General features: G+C 38.6%; 1 protein-coding gene across 4 annotated transcripts in view; it reads left to right on the top strand.

The window, feature by feature from the left end:
• ttc39a (tetratricopeptide repeat domain 39A) overlaps positions 1–18,098 on the top strand; it is a 59,226-nt gene that overhangs the window by 12,642 nt on the left and 28,486 nt on the right. For all 4 annotated transcript variants that reach the window (XM_051947365.1, XM_051947368.1, XM_051947367.1 and 1 more), the window contains one exon: positions 1,817–1,921. In XM_051947365.1, coding sequence (XP_051803325.1) covers positions 1,817–1,921 — 105 coding nt within the window. The remainder of the gene's footprint in view (positions 1–1,816; positions 1,922–18,098) is intronic.

Here is an 18,098-nt window from a genome sequence, read left to right as displayed (position 1 = left end):
CCCAGGACATCCGAAAAAAAATATAGACAAACATCTTAAAGGTAAAGGCTATAAGACCATCTCTAAACAGCTTGAAGTTCCTGTGACAACAGTGGCTCATATTATTCAGAAGTTCAAGACCCACGGGACAGTAGCCAACCTCCCTGGACGTGGCCGCAAGAGGAAAATTGATGACAAATTGAAGAGACGGATCGTTGGAATTGTATCCAAAGAGCCCAGAGCAACCTCCAAAGAAATTAAAGGTGAACTCCAAGGCCAAGGTACATCAGTGTCAGATCGCACCATTCGTCGTTGTTTGAGCCAAAGTGGACTTCATGGGAGACGACCAAGGAGGACACCACTGCTGAAAAAAACTCATAAAAAAGCCAGACTGGAATTTGCAAAAATGCATGTTGACAAGCCACAAAGCTTCTGGGAGAATGTCCTTTGGACAGATGAGACCAAACTGGAGCTTTTTGGTAAGGCACATCAACTCTATGTTCATAGACTCAAAAACCAAGCATACGAAGAAAAGAACACTGTCCCTACGGTGAAACATGGAGGAGGCTCAGTAATGTTTTGGGGCTGCTTTGCTGCATCTGGCACAGGGTGTCTTGAAAGTGTGCAAGGTACGATGAAATGTGAAGACTATCAAGGCATTCTGGAGAGAAATGTGCTGCCTAGTGTCAGAAAGCTTGGTCTCAGTCGCAGGTCATGGGTCTTCCAACAGGACAACCATCCAAAACACACAGCCAAAAACACCCAAGAATGGCTGAGAGAAAAGCGTTGGACTATTCTAAAGTGGCCTTCTATGAGCCCAGATCTGAATCCCATTGAACATATGTGGAAGGAGCTGAAACATGCCATTTGGTGAAGACACCCATCAAACCTGAGACAACTGGAGCTGTTTGCTCATGAGGAGTGGGCCAAAATACCTGTTGACAGCTGCAGAACGCTCATTGACAAATACAGAAATCGTTTAATTGCAGTGATTGCCTCAAAAGGTTGTGCAACAAAATATTAAGTTATGGGTACCATCATTTTTGTCCAGCCCTATTTCATTAGTTTGTTTTTTTAAATAATTATGTTAATCAACAATTCAAAAGTGATGGCTGATTTTGATTATTTAATTTTCAATAAATTTTTATTTATTGTTACTTTTGTGAGTTTCAAGTGATTTAAGTGAGAATTGTGGGTTTTTCCTTCTTTAACTGAGGGGTACCAACAATTTTGTCCACGTGTGTATAAACACTTTCATAACAATTTTTAACTATTTTTTTATACGTAGATATTGTTTTCTTCCTTCACTGAGTACACTTAGCGACATGAGTCCTGATCATTATGATCAAATATTTGTGCATTTTTGGGATTTAAATGCTTTAAATGCCAGTTTGTTTACATACTGTACTACCATTTTTTGGTGGAAAAAAACATGAAATAAAACTGAATATTTTACATTTTTACTAAATGCTGACATTTAAAATGCTTTTTAAAAATCACAGTCAAAGATATGTCATTAATTTGTCCCATTGATTCTGATGGATTACCATATTTTTGCAGTTTTTTTGTGTTATGTCACATTAAAAATCAAACACAGTCCTACAATTATGTAATTTTATATAACAAAAAATATAACTATTTAAATATAACATTTTGTCCAGGAGATGGCAGGTTTAAAACTGTCTGTTGTAATATAATTAGAATTTTTCCTAAAAGTGATCAAAGATTCTCGGTCAACAAGTAACTGATGTAACTCTCATAGCCTAATCTTGGTATTTTTGTGGGATAATGACACATTCTCAGCACCTTTTCATGCAGACCTGTGTTTGTTCTGCAGGTGCTCGCGGTCCGACCTGTCGCTGGCTCTGGAGGACTGCATGGCTGCCCTGGATCTGTTCCTCAGAAATGACTTCGAGGAGGCACAGGCTCGCCTCAGATGCAGGTAGGAGCTCAACCTGCATTACAAACTAACAGAGCTAGACTAATATAATGAATCACCTGCTTATCTGCGTACAAGCAGCTGCAGCGTATTTTTAGTGTTTGGTTGAACACACGTGCAAGCCTTTGTAAACATGTCACAGTCAGAAAGCACAGGTGTGAATAGCAAAATTAATTAAGGCTGAATTTTGTTCGGCCGGTTGGGTTTCAGATCCTGTTAAACTAATGGTGAACATGGCAAACACAGCACCTGTTAATGTCAGCAGGTTAACGCTGCCTTTGGGAGCTGCTGACTTCAGCATCACCACTCTGCAGTCCCTCCGTACAAAGCTGTGAAGAAGTATTTGACCCTGCTTCTTGATTTTTATCTATTTTTATGTGTATCCTGCCCTCGCACTTTGCTAGGCAGGCAGATAACCATCACCTCAGAAAAAAACTACACCGTTGTTCCTTTTGTAGCCTATTTGTTTGCTGGATGCATGGCATGGATTTTTGATGAACGAGTGAATGTGGTAAAACTGTAAACAAGAAACAGAATATTGTGTGTAAGCTGATACGTAAAGAATAAATCATAATGTCTCCCGACTACTATACACAGCAGAGTACATCTAAAAAAAACGCTAGCGCTAGCGAACGGCTAATTAGCGTCTATGTTAACGTCTCGTAAAACATATTATTTTGGATAAATTACTGGCATGAAACATCTTATAAAACTCCTAGCAGTTAGTACTAAGCTTACACTTGCAGAACATATTCCACTAACTTGCAGGCTGTGCTGGCTTAAAACACAGTGTGGCAGGTACAAAAGAAGGGCTGTGTCCGAAATGGCATACTAACGTACTACATACTCAACGAGTATATACTGTATACTACGTACTATAAGTATGATTAGAATGCCAACCGTTCACACTGTAGTGTACTACTACGTTTCCCATAATGCATTTCAAACCTCCGACCACAAAAACCGGAAGTACGGCTATCAAATATCTCGGCTGAATGCCGGCTTCAGGTCAATTTTACGCTAACAAACAGTCGCATAATTAATGTGGCAATTTCAAGCCGGCACTCCTCATGCAGTTATTAGCCAGATTATGTGAATCATTTCAATTGTAGCTGCAGGCTACTGGAGGTAGCTGCTACTTGTTCTGTATGCAAAGCGAGCTGCTGCAACTAGCTGCTAGCATTCAGTAGCATGTTGTGAGGCGTCTGACAAATTTAAAACGTTGGTCAGAAAATGCCTATTTCTCAAATCTGTGGGGTGATCTTGGTGACTACTTAACCACATAAAATAAAAATCACCCCGGTCCGGCCACATATCCCGCAGAGGCTTCCATTTCGGTGGATAGCTCGCAAAGCATTATGGGGCGGTTGAGTATGACTAGTGTGGTCACCGCGCATACTTAAAATTTTCCGGAAATAGTATACATCCGGGTATTTCTCGCGTACTCAGTCTTTTCATACTATCTAATGTGAACGCACTACATACTTATTTTGACATCACACTTAGTATGAGTAGTACGTTAGTATGCGATTTTGGACACAGCCAAGCTTAGCCGTTGTCTGTTGCCGTTAGACAGGAAGTGGTCGGCAGCTTAACTTCCGATGTCACACCAAAATAAACCGGACAGTGTCAAACCATCACAACACAACAAATAAAGTCCCTATGAACACATTTTAACACACAAAAGAAATATAGTTGGCGGCATGGCTCAGTGGGTAGAGTGGCTGTCTTGTAACTGGAAGGTTGCCGGTTCGATTCTCACCCTGTCGTGCTCATGTCAAGGTGTCCCTGAGCAAGACACTGAACCCCTAACTGCTCCTGATGGGTTGTGGTTAGCGCCTTGCATGGCAGCTTCTGCCATCAGTGTGTGAATGGGTAAATGTGACATATCATGTAAAGTGCTATATAAATACAACCATTTACCATTTTAAGTGGCTCTTATGGAGCCAGAACATGATGGCCATCTCTCAATTGTACAGAGTCCTTCAAAACAATCCTAGATCCAGACAGTGATCCAGATCACCTCCAAAATCTAATCGATTGTTACTTTTGCTCTTCCGGACATTCTGTCAAAATTTGGTGAAAATCCGTCCATGACTTTTTGAGTTATGCTGTTAACAGACAAACACACACACACACACACACACACACACACACACACACACACACACACACACACACACACACACACACACACACACACACACACACACACAAACAGACAGACAGACAGACAAACAAACTCCGGTGATTACATAACCTCCTGGCGGAGGTAATAAATCAGGCAGTAAATGGGTCATTCCAGAACTATGGGACATTTTACGTCCCACCCATCAAATTTCAAATAATCCAAAAATAGTAAAACATGCAGTTGTTGTGTAAATTTACTTGTCCTGAGACCAAATCTAAAAATAACTAGAAAAAAAAGGAAAATCTTTTTAAAAAATAGCCAATAACTCTGGAGTTCCCCCTAAAATATCATTTTTCTCTTGATGATGACCAAATTGAATCTCAAACGGTAAAATTAGATTTAACTCAGATTTTTTTTTTTTTTTTTTTTGGTGTAATTTGTTTTCATGAATGTCTCTTGTAGTCGTGGGACATTTAAAAAAAAAATCAGCATTATATTTTGATTAATAATTATTATGCATGGAACATGTTTCCCACAGCAACCCTGTTATCATAACATTTTTAGCTGATAGAAGAAAACACATGAATCACATGAAACACTGGAACTCACATCATCAAAGAATTTTCCAAAGAAATGGGTCGAGAGCAAAGCTGTGTCGTCTCTTCTGTTTTCATATTTTCATTACATTGTCAGCCTTGATTGGATGTCTCTCTCTACCTCATATTATCAGGATCAGACTGATTCTTTGGACTGTTTTCCATCAGTGGTCAGCAGTAACAGCTAGCTAAATATCTAGCTTCTACTGCTGAGAAAAAGATCACATTAGCATGGATTAGAGTAGGGTTAGCAACAACACAGAAAACATGGAATAAAGATGGTACCATTGATGTTTAAGCTGAGACAATCAAGCCTGTGATAGTTTATTACCTGTTATTGATGAATATGGAGCAGAAAACTGTAAAAGAGAAGGTTTGTTTTTCAAAACTTTTGAAGCCCAAATGTCCTCCACTTCTGGAATGACTCAAATCACAAGAAAACAAACAGCAGGACACAGTTAAAACAGTTATATTCAAGAGCAGAGTAGTTTCTAATAGTAGTTTAAAATTCATCTGTAATTACGATTTGTTAAATTTTAACATTTGCACAAAAACTAAAAGCAGCTACTCGGAAGTGAAGGTGAAGTCCAGTTTAACACAGAAGTTATGTTCTTTCCATTTGGTGCCTTGGAAATAAAAAAATAAACCAACGTCTGTCATGTGTTACTTCCAGAGATGGCTGGCCAACTTTTTTATACAATAAGCCGCGATGAGTCTAATAACTGTCACAAGTTGTGAATCTTAGAGCGACGTGGTGAACTCATGATATTCTTGCGACTTCCCAGTTGAGACGTCACTGAGCTCTTGGAGGAATTTTGGAAGGTCGGATACTTTTTGGAAAATTTAGTGTTCATTAACATTCATTAATGTTCTGTCTGTGGATGTGTAGAGTCCCAGATTCTCAGACATAACGAAGGATTCCTTCCCAGACTAATGTATTTCAATCAGTTTGCTATTTTGATGCTTGGCATACTGTGGAGACCTTTCAGCCAAAGTCATGCTTCGATAAATGGTCTATTTAAGGGATGATTTGATTGAACAGGGGTGTTAGTAATCATTCCACAGCAGCTGCAGCCATTTATCAGTGAAGTTTGATCAATTCTTGATTTAATAACTAAGGAGATGATGTGTTTTTTTCCTCACACAGACCTTATTACATTGCAAAAACTCTAAATCTTACCAAAAATGTCTCTTCCCACTTGATTTAAAATAAATTCACTCAACAAGTGACATTTCAGCAAGATGGAGGGACTTGTTTTAAGATAATGCATTTTAAATATCTTAAGTCAAACAATCTTGAAGTTATCTCTTTTTAACCCTCGTGTCGTCCTGCGGGTCAAATTGACCCATTTTAAAGTTTTAAAATGTGGGGAAAAAAAAAAGAATTCACAGTGAAAACGTCCGCATTTTCAAAATTCTTTGGGAAATTTTGGAAGATTTTTTGGTGGAAAAAAGAAATGTTAAAAAAAAATGTTTTCTTAAGAACATTCAGGAAAAAAATCAGACAATTTCAAGTGGGAAAGATTTTTTTCTCAAATGGTCTGAAATAAAATATTAGAACTTTTACTGATATATATGTAATCATTTTAGATATGTATAGGATTTATCTTTTTGGAAGATTTTTTTTCATTTTTTTGAAAATATTTACAAATTTTAGATTTTTTTATTTTTTAAATTTTTCTTTCTAGCCAAATTTCAGGATTTTTTTAAAATAAAACTTTTAAGGGAAAGTTTTAAGAAATTTTCTTCTTGATGGTTTTACATTTTTTTAATAAATTGGGGTATTTTTTGCTGAATTTTTGATTTTTTTTTCAGACAAGGCAACAACATTTTTTGCTGCCGTAAATGAGGACAACAGGAGGGTTAAGACACCTAAGCTAGCAATCCTGGTAAAATAAAGCTTAAAAGAAGTTTTCCCAGCTAATTTTAAGATCTCAATATTCTAAATATCATATCTTATTTCAGGAAATCTCACCAAGGCATTTTTCACTTGTTCTACTGACTTTTTTTTCCACTTATTTCAAGGTAAAAATTCTTTGAAATAATTTTTTTTTCTTGTTTTGAGAGGGACATTTTTTCCAGTGTAGTATGAGATAACCTTTTTGCTTCGATACATACAATAATCATTTAGAACTTCTATTCTGTGTTTACCCGGGATAGCTCCGTTTTATATCTGAAGATTGTTTAGTTTAAAAATACACACAAACATAGACTAAACCAGGAGGAGGCTGAATGTTTTTTCACATCATTGGTCAGTCTCTCACAACTGCTGGCACTGCTGGGGACTCTGAGCTCGTTTTTTTCCTCTGATGCGGTTGTGGCAGTCCGCATTTGAAAGTCAGATTGGAAGGGAGGAACGTATTGCAGGATGTGCAATAATGTCACCAACATTTATCTTGCTTTTTGCTTTGTTGATGACACAGCAATCACAAAGTAACAGTATTGTTTTTTTGTCAATTTCCTCAAAGGAATTCTATAAGTTTATAGGCTTAATAGAAATGTCGCAATTCCCTTTTAAGAATGTCAGACTTTTGGAAGATTTGGTGCTTTAAAATGATGCAGGTGGTGAAATCAGTGTAGTATCTGTAATAAAACCTGAATGTGTAATTCATTTTACACATTCAGATGCATCTATTAGTGGTGGGAAACATTTTCCAGCCTGAAACAGTTGAATAAACCTCACATTTTTATGAAAGCAGAATGCTACAATTGCCTGAGGAGCCCTGTAGAGTTTAAAATATCCCATTTATGGCTCGGTAAAAGGTCAGAAACAGAGATCCCAGTGTCCATATCATGGCTGTCTGAGGTTTTACATGATTGATGTGCTGCTTTAGCATTGATAAACCAAAACTCTCTCTAGAGAATCACGCCATGCCTCCAGTTTTGTACACCAACACCATGTTATCAAGTTACTCCATTGTCCACTGCTTATTATCTGCTCTATTATCAGAACCTTTATCACACTGTTGCTATTATTTTGCGGCTCTTTCTTTTCTCTCCGAGGCTTTGGGCCACTCCTTAGCCCCAGTTTCTTCTTTTCAGTGCCGAGATGCAAGAACAGCCTCCTATCAGCCACACTTTTGTGCTGAAATCCGGATTGCAGACGTGGCCAGCAGCCCAGTCAGTGTTCAGGGTGATTTTATTTCTTAAGCCAGACATAATTTTACACACTTCAATTGCAACTGCACATAAATATTCTTTTAGCTAAGTGTCTTTCCTAGTGTCATAAGTATAAAATGCTTCACTATTTTTGAATTAGGATTTGTGAAATATTCCAACATGGTGGACAATTTGTCAAAATCTACTCTGGCAAAACCTCAGGCTGCAGTGGGTGTTTTGATTTCTGACTTCTTACTGAGTAAAAATGCTCCTTCAGCAGCTGATGGCCACGAATGTGTTGCCTCCATGATTTGTTTGTGGCTGTTTTGAGTAGAACTCAAACGATGCTGGATTTTTTTGGGTAGAAACCATCTTTTGGAAGTAAGAAATTTTGGTATCGATATTGTTTTGACATATATCAGAGTTACAGTGGATATTAAAAGTGTACACAGCCATGTTCAAATGCCAGGTTTTTGTGATGTGAAAAAATGACACCAAGAATAATAGTTTCTTCCTTATTCTGCCTTTAATGTGACCTATAACCTGTACATCGCAATTGAAAAACAAACTGAAACCTTTAAAGGAGAAAAATAAAACACTTCAAATAGCCTTGTTGCATAAATATGCACACCCTTAGGCTAATACTTTGTTAGAGAACCTTTGGCTTTTATTACAGCATTCAGTCTTTTTGGATAGGAGTCTATCAGCGTGGCCTATCTTGATGTGGCAATATTTTCCCACTCTTCTTTGCAAAGCTGGTCCAAATCTGACAGATTGCAAGGGCATCTTCTGTGCACAGCCCTCTTCAGATCACCCCACAGATGTTCGATCAGATTCAGGTCTGGACTCTGGCTGAGCCATTCCAAAACCTCAGTATTATTCTGGTGACGTCATTCTTTTCTTGATTTTAATGTGTGCTTTGGGTCTGAAAGATGGTGAAAGATGAATTTCCTCTTCAGCTTTCTTGCAGAAGGTTTCGTGCCAGAACTGACTGGTTCATAATTCCCTCCACCATGACTAAGACCCCAGATCCAGCTGAAGAAAAGCCCCCCCCCCCCCCCCCCCCCAAAGCATGATGCCGCCACCACCATGCTTCCCTGTAGTGTTGTTTTTACGCCAAATATACCTTTTGGAAACATGGCCAAAAAGTTCAGCCTTGGTTTAATCGGACTATAACACATTTTCCCTCAGGCGCTTGAGAGATTTCAAATGTTTTTGTGAAATGAAGCCAGCCTTGGATGTTTATCTTCATAAGATAAGGCTTCCATCTTGCCACCATACCCCATAGCCCAGACATATGAGGAAGGCACGAGATTGTTGTCACATGTACTACACAGCCAGTACTTGCCAGAAATTCCTGCAGCTAATTCATTGTTGCTGTTGGCCTCTTGGCAGCCTCCCTGACCAGTTTTCTTCTTGTCTTATCATCAATTCTGGACGGACGTCCTGTTCTTGGTAATGTCACTGTTGTGCCATATTTTCACCACTTGATGTTGACTGTCTTCACTGTGTTCCATGGTATATTTAATTCCTTGGAAATTCTTTTGCACCCTTCACGTGACTGATATCTTTGAACAATGAGATCCTTCTGATGCTTTGGAAGCTCTCTGTGGACCGTGGCTACAAAATGTCAGCAAAAGACTACTAGAACAGCTAAACTTTATTTGGGGTTATTCAGATTCAGAAAACTTTATTTGTCCCCAGGGGGCAATTTAAATTAAAAATTCAGAGGTGTGTGCTGACTCCAATTTAACATCAGTTTGATTGTAATTTGTCAGATCTGAACACAGTCACATCCCCAGTTAAAAGAGGGTGTATACACTATCTCAGTTGTTTATTTTTACTTCAGCTCTCTGAAAGGTTTCAGTTTGTTTTTTAATTGTGTTGTACAGGTTATAGGTCACAGTTGTGTAATTTTTTAACTTAGTGTCATTTTTTATATCACAAAAACCTGCCGTCTGAACAGGAGTGTGTAGTTTTTTTTTTTTAATATCCACTGTACATTGATAAAGGGAAAAGATGGGAGCATAGTTTATTAACTTTCCAGCTATGCATTTCACAAACTAGTTTGCTACTTCTAATAAAGATAAAGCTTGTTCTCTGCTGCAGAAAGTGCTTAGATTAGTAAACAATGGATTTAGAGCTACTCTGGTGTCCTTAAAATGTACCCGAGAAAATTATCAGACACATCTTTTTCTATATTATCTTGTATAAAAGAACATTTTTCAGTCGGTATATATTGGACAACATATACACACGTGGACAAAATTGTTGGTACCCCTCAGTTAAAGAAGGAAAAACCCACAATTCTCACTGAAATCACTTGAAACTCACAAAAGTAACAATAAATAAAAATTTATTGAAAATTAAATAATCAAAATCAGCCATCACTTTTGAATTGTTGATTAACATAATTATTTAAAAAAACAAACTAATGAAATAGGGCTGGACAAAAATGATGGTACCCATAACTTAATATTTTGTTGCACAACCTTTTGAGGCAATCACTGCAATTAAACGATTTCTGTATTTGTCAATGAGCGTTCTGCAGCTGTCAACAGGTATTTTGGCCCACTCCTCATGAGCAAACAGCTCCAGTTGTCTCAGGTTTGATGGGTGTCTTCTCCAAATGGCATGTTTCAGCTCCTTCCACATATGTTCAATGGGATTCAGATCTGGGCTCATAGAAGGCCACTTTAGAATAGTCCAACGCTTTTCTCTCAGCCATTCTTGGGTGTTTTTGGCTGTGTGTTTTGGATGGTTGTCCTGTTGGAAGACCCATGACCTGCGACTGAGACCAAGCTTTCTGACACTAGGCAGCACATTTCTCTCCAGAATGCCTTGATAGTCTTCAGATTTCATCGTACCTTGCACACTTTCAAGACACCCTGTGCCAGATGCAGCAAAGCAGCCCCAAAACATTACTGAGCCTCCTCCATGTTTCACCGTAGGGACAGTGTTCTTTTCTTCGTATGCTTGGTTTTTGAGTCTATGAACATAGAGTTGATGTGCCTTACCAAAAAGCTCCAGTTTGGTCTCATCTGTCCAAAGGACATTCTCCCAGAAGCTTTGTGGCTTGTCAACATGCATTTTTGCAAATTCCAGTCTGGCTTTTTTATGAGTTTTTTTCAGCAGTGGTGTCCTCCTTGGTCGTCTCCCATGAAGTCCACTTTGGCTCAAGCAACGACGAATGGTGCGATCTGACACTGATGTACCTTGGCCTTGGAGTTCACCTTTAATTTCTTTGGAGGTTGCTCTGGGCTCTTTGGATACAATTCCAACGATCCGTCTCTTCAATTTGTCATCAATTTTCCTCTTGCGGCCACGTCCAGGGAGGTTGGCTACTGTCCCGTGGGTCTTGAACTTCTGAATAATATGAGCCACTGTTGTCACAGGAACTTCAAGCTGTTTAGAGATGGTCTTATAGCCTTTACCTTTAAGATGTTTGTCTATAATTTTTTTTCGGATGTCCTGGGACAATTCTCTCCTTCGCTTTCTGTTGTCCATGTTCAGTGTGGTACACACCTTTTCACCAAACAGCAGGGTGACTACTTGTCTCCCTTTAAATAGGCAGACTGACTGATTATGAGTTTGGAAACACCTGTGATGTCAATTAAATGACACACCTGAGTTAATCATGTCACTCTGGTCAAATAGTTTTCAATCTTTTATAGAGGTACCATCATTTTTGTCCAGGCCTGTTTCATTAGTTTGTTTTTTTAAATAATTATGTTAATCAACAATTCAAAAGTGATGGCTGTTTTCGATTATTTAATTTTCAATAAATTTTTATTTATTGTTACTTTTGTGAGTTTCAAGTGATTTCAGTGAGAATTGTGGGTTTTTCCTTCTTTAACTGAGGGGTACCAACAATTTTGTCCACGTGTGTACATAATGTCACCCAACGATTTATCCATCAGGTGCTTGTTTTGAGTCCAAATGATTAGATTTGCAACATGAATTAGGAATCAGTTCAGATTTAAGTGATAAGACACGTGGGTTCATTGTGAGTTTGACACGTATAAAGGTTAAATTAATTACATGTAGACTGTTGAACATTCACGGTCACACATAGAACTGACAATAAATTCAGTAGATAGTAAGAATGCAGTGAAAATAAAGTGTTGCTTTACATTTGAATGCAGCACTCCAATCTAATTGAGAAAAACCTTCTCAGTAACACACACAGCCTTGTTCAGAGTTTCCCCAATTTGTCCTCAGAAAGGGGTTTTGTGAGGAGGCTGATGGCCTGGGGTTTCAGACTAATAATGTGTGGTCTCATGTGAAGTGTGAGGACATTTGCTGCATTGTGCGAGAGAGAAACACTGAATGATTAATCTGTGAGAACCAAAAAGCCCCGAGGATGTGAAGCACCAGCAGAAGCTTTTCTTGTCTGTTCTCTGTTCACTGTAATCCGTGTGTGCTTTCCGGTTCTGTACATCTTCTCTCTGTGACTCCTTTCAGCGGCTGTTTGGTGTGTTGTGATAGCCTAGCCGTGCTAGACAATCCACGGCAACGAATTTAATTCTCTGCCAGGGTGGGTCTAGTTACCCTCGGTAAGCCTCGAGGTTGGATGCTCCTAAAACTGGCCGACGAATCACCATGAAGTGTAGAGTCAGAAGGCGGGCGTAACTAAGTGACGACAGAGGCGCGACGATTCTGACAGAAACAACCGGATACAACTAGCCTAGCCGTGCTAGACAACCCACGGCAACGAATTTAATTCTCTGCCAGGGTCGACAACAAAAACGACAACAGTCGTTGAGCTCCATTAGCACCGACTCTGAATAATCTTTCTGTTAACATGTCTGTAATATACTTGAACTTCACCCATTGACTGTATAAATAAGGCTTCACCGAACTACCGCATCCTCTGATTTCCGGCGCTCCAGGAACTATGTCAGCCTGTTCGTTGCGCTGATTGGTTGTATACCTACCCAATTGCTGCAGAGTGATTTGAAAGACAACCTTTTAGCCCGCCTCCCTCCCTGTCGAGAGTTCCTAGACCCTTGCGTCTTCAGAGCTGGGTCTAGCGCGGCTAGGCTAGTGTTGTGACGCAATCAGGTGGAACAAGCGCAAACACACATGCGTATCTGTGACTTCAGAGGACATTCTGTTAACTTACAGTCATTTTCTGGAGACCAAATCTAGCTTAATGACTCCACATTAAAACATATTGATTTACATCCACATAAGGATGACATGTCCCCAGACTGTGACTGTTTGTACGGATATAGGTCCCCACAACGTAGGAATACCAGAAGGTGACACACTCAGAAACTCACATGCTTTGAACACTCTTTCTTTCTCAAATTGCTTACGCTGTGGTTCACATTAGAAAGTGTCACCAGTCACAGACTTACTCAAAGTCGGTGATTAAAAAATCATTGGGAACAAAAACAAGACACGTGAATAGAGTTTTAATTGAATAATTGTGACATAATGCTACAATAAAAACTACAATTATTACTTCATGATTTTATGACTGCACCAACCAGAAGTAGCAGTTTACTCATGTAATATGTGTAGTGAAGTGGTTTAACAAAAACAGTAGAACTCCTTGCATGTTTTCATATATTTGACCAATAAAGCTGATTCTGTTTGAACATGAGATTGTAACCATGACAACAGATGATACTTCAGTACGGAAGTTGCTGCAAGGAAGCTCCAGATTCTAAAACATGGAGGTATCACATGTTATGTTATAATCCACATATGAGTTCTTCAGTCAAAAACATGTTTCATGGGTTCACAGTGGCCTTGATCTTTTGCCTTTGAGCACCAAATTATCATCAGTTCGTGCTTTAGTCCAAGTTTGTGCAAAGTTTGTAGAAATTCCCTCAAAGTGTTCCTGAGTTGTCTCAAAAATATCCACAGCTGTGCAGAGTTATTTTTTTAACTTGTGTTATTTGTTAAAAATAGATGTTTGGGCACCAACAAAATGCACTGCGTCAATCTTTTTAAGTTATGACAATGTCTAATGAAATCATGTTCAGCCAACAAACTGCACTGAATTAGTGTAATACGGAGCCCCCTAGGGGACATCCTTCCTGTTTGTGTTATATCCCTTCCTGTTGTACTTTTTCTCCTCCGTGTTTGTATTTTATTCCTTCGCGTTTGTGTTTTTTTCCTTCGCGTTGTACTTTCTCTCCTCCAAGTTTGTGTTTTATCCCTCCGCGTTTATTTTTTAAGGAACACTTTTGTCATTTTTGCCCTCCGCCTTTATTTTTTAAGGAACACTTTTGTCATTTTTGCCCTCCGCCTTTATTTTTTAAGGAACACTTTTGTCATTTTTGCTGTTGACAAGTTGTTTTTCAAAGACGGAGTTGGCGTTCAAAGTCGAACTCCGCGTTCAAAGTCGAACTCCGCGTTTAAAAACGAACTCCGCGTTCAAAGTCGAACTCCGTCTTGGGCCCGAGCAGTGTCACTCAGTCTGTTGAGCGTGCAGCAGGGGAGTCAGAGGACGGATTCCTACGGTACTACTTCCTGTCCAAACTTAGTTTGGAGGTTTGCTTTGCCTGGCACACCGGCTGATCATCACCTTGGGACATTACACGCCAAACGGTAAATAATTATTTTAATGAATACCACAGTGCTTCGTCTATTGTTCTGAACTCTGCTGATCTCAAGTCACATTAGCCCTTTCTGTATTTATCGCAGTTGGACTGCTTCGGTTTGCACGCCGGCATGAAGCTAAAAGGAGCGCTCGTTTTTGTCAACGTTTCTACTGACCAAACCGCGACTGTTTCTCTGAATGTATAAAAAGCGCACCGTCCCGCGCGCGGTCCCACTGAACAAAAACGAGCATTATTTTTGAAACATGTGAAAAAATCATTAAAATTACAATTTGTTACTCGAAATTCATGAATTTCGCTGGATTTTTGTGGATTTTTTGTGAATGTTCTTTAGAGAATTTCAGAGGTTTTACTGATATATCACTCTAGATATTTTTAGGATATTTCTTTGGAAGATTTTTACTCATTTTTTGAAAATATTTACTAGAATTTTCTTTTTTTTTAAATAAATTCTTTCAAGGGAAACTTTTAAGGAATTATTGGATTTTTTTCCCAAAAGTTTTGTGAATTTTTTTTTTGTTGAATTTTTGAGTTTTTTTCAGACAAAGAAACAATATTTTTTGGTGCCTGCAAATGAGGACAACAGGAGGGTTAAATGACACAATCTTCAGGTGATGGAACATTGTTATGTCACAATTTAATTCAATTTAATTTGAATTTTTTTTTGCAGTCATGCATTTTATTAAGTGGTAAAAATAGGTCCCTTGAATGACTTGTGAATGACTGTTTTTTTTCCACTGGCCTCCTTTACTGCTTAGTACTTCTGAGCTACATGCGCTTCCCTTACATCGATACCACTGCAGTTAGAAGCTCATATCGTGTTTCATCTCTGGAAACACCTTCTCTGTTGCAGTGTGCAGATATCTGAGACTCAGGATCTAAGTTTCTCCTGCTCTGATTTACAGTCAGGGAGCTGCTGCAGATTCATGTACAGCGTTGTGTGAACATGCTACCTAAGTAACAAGTCGAGTGTTTTTCGTCGTGTTGTTTGTTTTTTGTTTCCATCCTTTAAATCCCGGAGGTATTCAACAGCAATAGCAGGCTTAGTTGTATTTGCCAGTTCTCTGTTCAAGCATGCCGGTGCAATTTAATTCTCCCATCATTCTGTCCCGCCCCATTCCTCACAGCAGAGAGGGGGGACAGGACGTCCGTGCTAATGCGTACAGAAATAATAATATTAATATTAAAAGTGACAGAGGTGCCTTTTGACAAGAAGCTGTGATGTTGTTCTTCTCTAGGCTTCGTCTTTGTCCCTCTGTGATTCTGTTTTTCTCCAGAAAATGGGTGCACTTTTTAAAGATTTGTGTCTATTTTAACCTTCGTGTCTCTTTTAAAGTTTGAAAATGTGAAAACAAAAATATATTCACATTAAAACTTCTGATGTCCACATTTTCAACATTTTTGGGAAATCTTTCAACATTTTTTGGTGGGAAAAAGAAATGTTACTTAAGAACGTTCACGAAAAATCAACAAAAATCCAGTTAAAATTGCTGGATTTTGGTTGATTTTTATGTGAATGTTCGTAAAGAAAATATTAAAATTTCACGGATATATATGTAATCATTTTAGATATTTTTAGGATTTTTTTGGAAGATTTTTACTCTTTTTTGAAAATATTTACAAGAATTTTCTTGCCCAATTTGGGAGATTTTTTAAAAACTAAACTTTTAATAGAAACTTTTAAAGGAATTATTGGAATTTTCTTCCTGAAGATTTTGCAAATTTTCAGAAATTTGGGATTTTGTTTTGCAGAATATTTGAATTTTTTTCAGACAAGGAAACAATATTTTTGGTGCCTGTAAAAAGACTTTGCTGCAAATATCTGCTTATTTGACACCATTTTTGGTCATCTGTTGCAGTCAAAACTGATGCTTTTAGTCTGAAATTGTCCATTTTGCATGCAGTCATGCTCTTGCTGCTCCTGCGTTTCCTGATTTACAGAAACGTGCAGAAATGAATACAAGGCGTGTCTCTGCACACGTGTTGCTGGAGAAATTACAGAGCAGCTCCTCCCTTGCATCTCGGAACATTACGGTGAAAATATGTGGGAGGCCCGGCTTCAGCGCCGCCAGAGGCCTTTTGTATCACCGAGATCTGAGACGATGCTGACTGGAGTTACATAAATATCTGACATGCCCAGGTGCAAACAGCTGAATGAACCTCGCAGCTCCGTCTTTCAAGGTTCCTCAGCTCGAGTTTGTGTTGCCGTCTTACTTAAATAAGCGTGGTGCAATGGAAATGTAAGGCAGGCAAATCTCCCTCCGCCTTCTTTGCTTCTCGGCTGTTGCTTCCTGGTTGTTACTGGGAGTGTTCTTTCTTTCTGTTTGGTCACCGAGATAGAACTGATATTAAATTCACTTAGGCAAACAGCTGAAACCTTGCAAATGCTGTCTTACTGTTAATTTACAATAGCCCTTTTGTATTATTACAACAATTATAGCTCATCACAAGCTGAAAGTCACATGGACGATCCCGCTTTAATGTCCCGTCTGCTTTCCATTCTCCACCATGAACCCACAAGTGTCTTCTTTGTCCGCACAGAAAAGTGAATGTCAGCATTTTCAACAATCGCTGGAATGTGTTTGTGCTCAGTTTCCATGGATAGAAGAAATCTGTTTACGGTAATTTAGTCAACGTGTCTGTGAGGGAGTCGGAGCTCGGAGTAACGTCACAGAAGCCGGTCACATGAGTCGATCTGCCGGTGAACAGCGGCGAAATGTCAGTAATGCAGACGAACAGCATTCCTCTCTACACACCTCTGTCCTTTGTGTTACCTATAGCATCTTTGTGTGTGCATGCATGGGTGTAATAGGTGCACAAAGCAACAATAAATACAGGAGCTAAAGCTATTTAAAGCCTCACGAATGGAAAACTCCTCCTTCTGTATGTTTTGAGTAATGACTAGTTATAAAATGCTTTCGAACTGGAACAGCAAGCTTTTTAACTAGTTTAACAAGAGCTGAAAAACATATGTGACACAAACACTTTTGCTTGTCTATATAAACACCCCGGGTCAAAAGTTTTGAGACGCGTTGTAATTTATTTGAATGAGAAAGTGTCTCAAAACTTTTGGCAGGAGGTGTAGCTTTAAAAACCCTTACGGCAGCTTAAAATAGACCCTTTTTTAAAATATAGTGTTGCAATTTTAATCTTGAGTAGCACCTGCCTGATAGCAGTGATTTGATTATTCTGTGGCCACATCTTTGCTAATCTGTCAGCTAATCTCTCTCATAATTAAAAGGTTTTTCTATCCAGCACAACAAAGCAGGACGTTATCTGTATGAAGCAACGTATTGTTTAACATCCATTTTTCTTTGTTTAATTTTTGAGGCCGGCGCAGCATCGTGGTTTTTCCTGCTTCAGAACAGGCGTTTGGGGCGTGAAATGTGCGCTAACAGCGAAGGAAATGTGTCTGTGTTGCTTTATTTGAGAGAAATCTGTTCTTCTTTTGTATTTCTATCGGCAAAATATCTTGTTTGTCTTGAATAAATGAAACGGCAGTTGACAAAATTGGTTTAATATATAAAGGATAAACTATAAACTATAAAGACGCCTCTCATCAGAACAGCGTCTGTTTTCTTTTAAAATGTATGAATGTTTTCAATTTTAATATAATATGAACACAAGAAGCACGATTGAGTGAACAAATCTAGACGGTAATGAATGTAAAATCTTAAAAGTGTGCTTTTTCTTTCCTCATGAGGCGTTTTAATCAATACAAACATGAACATATGATCAACTATATTCTCAAATTATTCAGTTATTTCAACTTAAACTTT

Source organism: Acanthochromis polyacanthus, chromosome 4, assembly GCF_021347895.1.
Source record: "Acanthochromis polyacanthus isolate Apoly-LR-REF ecotype Palm Island chromosome 4, KAUST_Apoly_ChrSc, whole genome shotgun sequence".
In the NCBI taxonomy this organism is placed as follows: Eukaryota; Metazoa; Chordata; class Actinopteri; family Pomacentridae; genus Acanthochromis; species Acanthochromis polyacanthus.
This window is presented reverse-complemented; position numbering and strand designations above follow the sequence as displayed.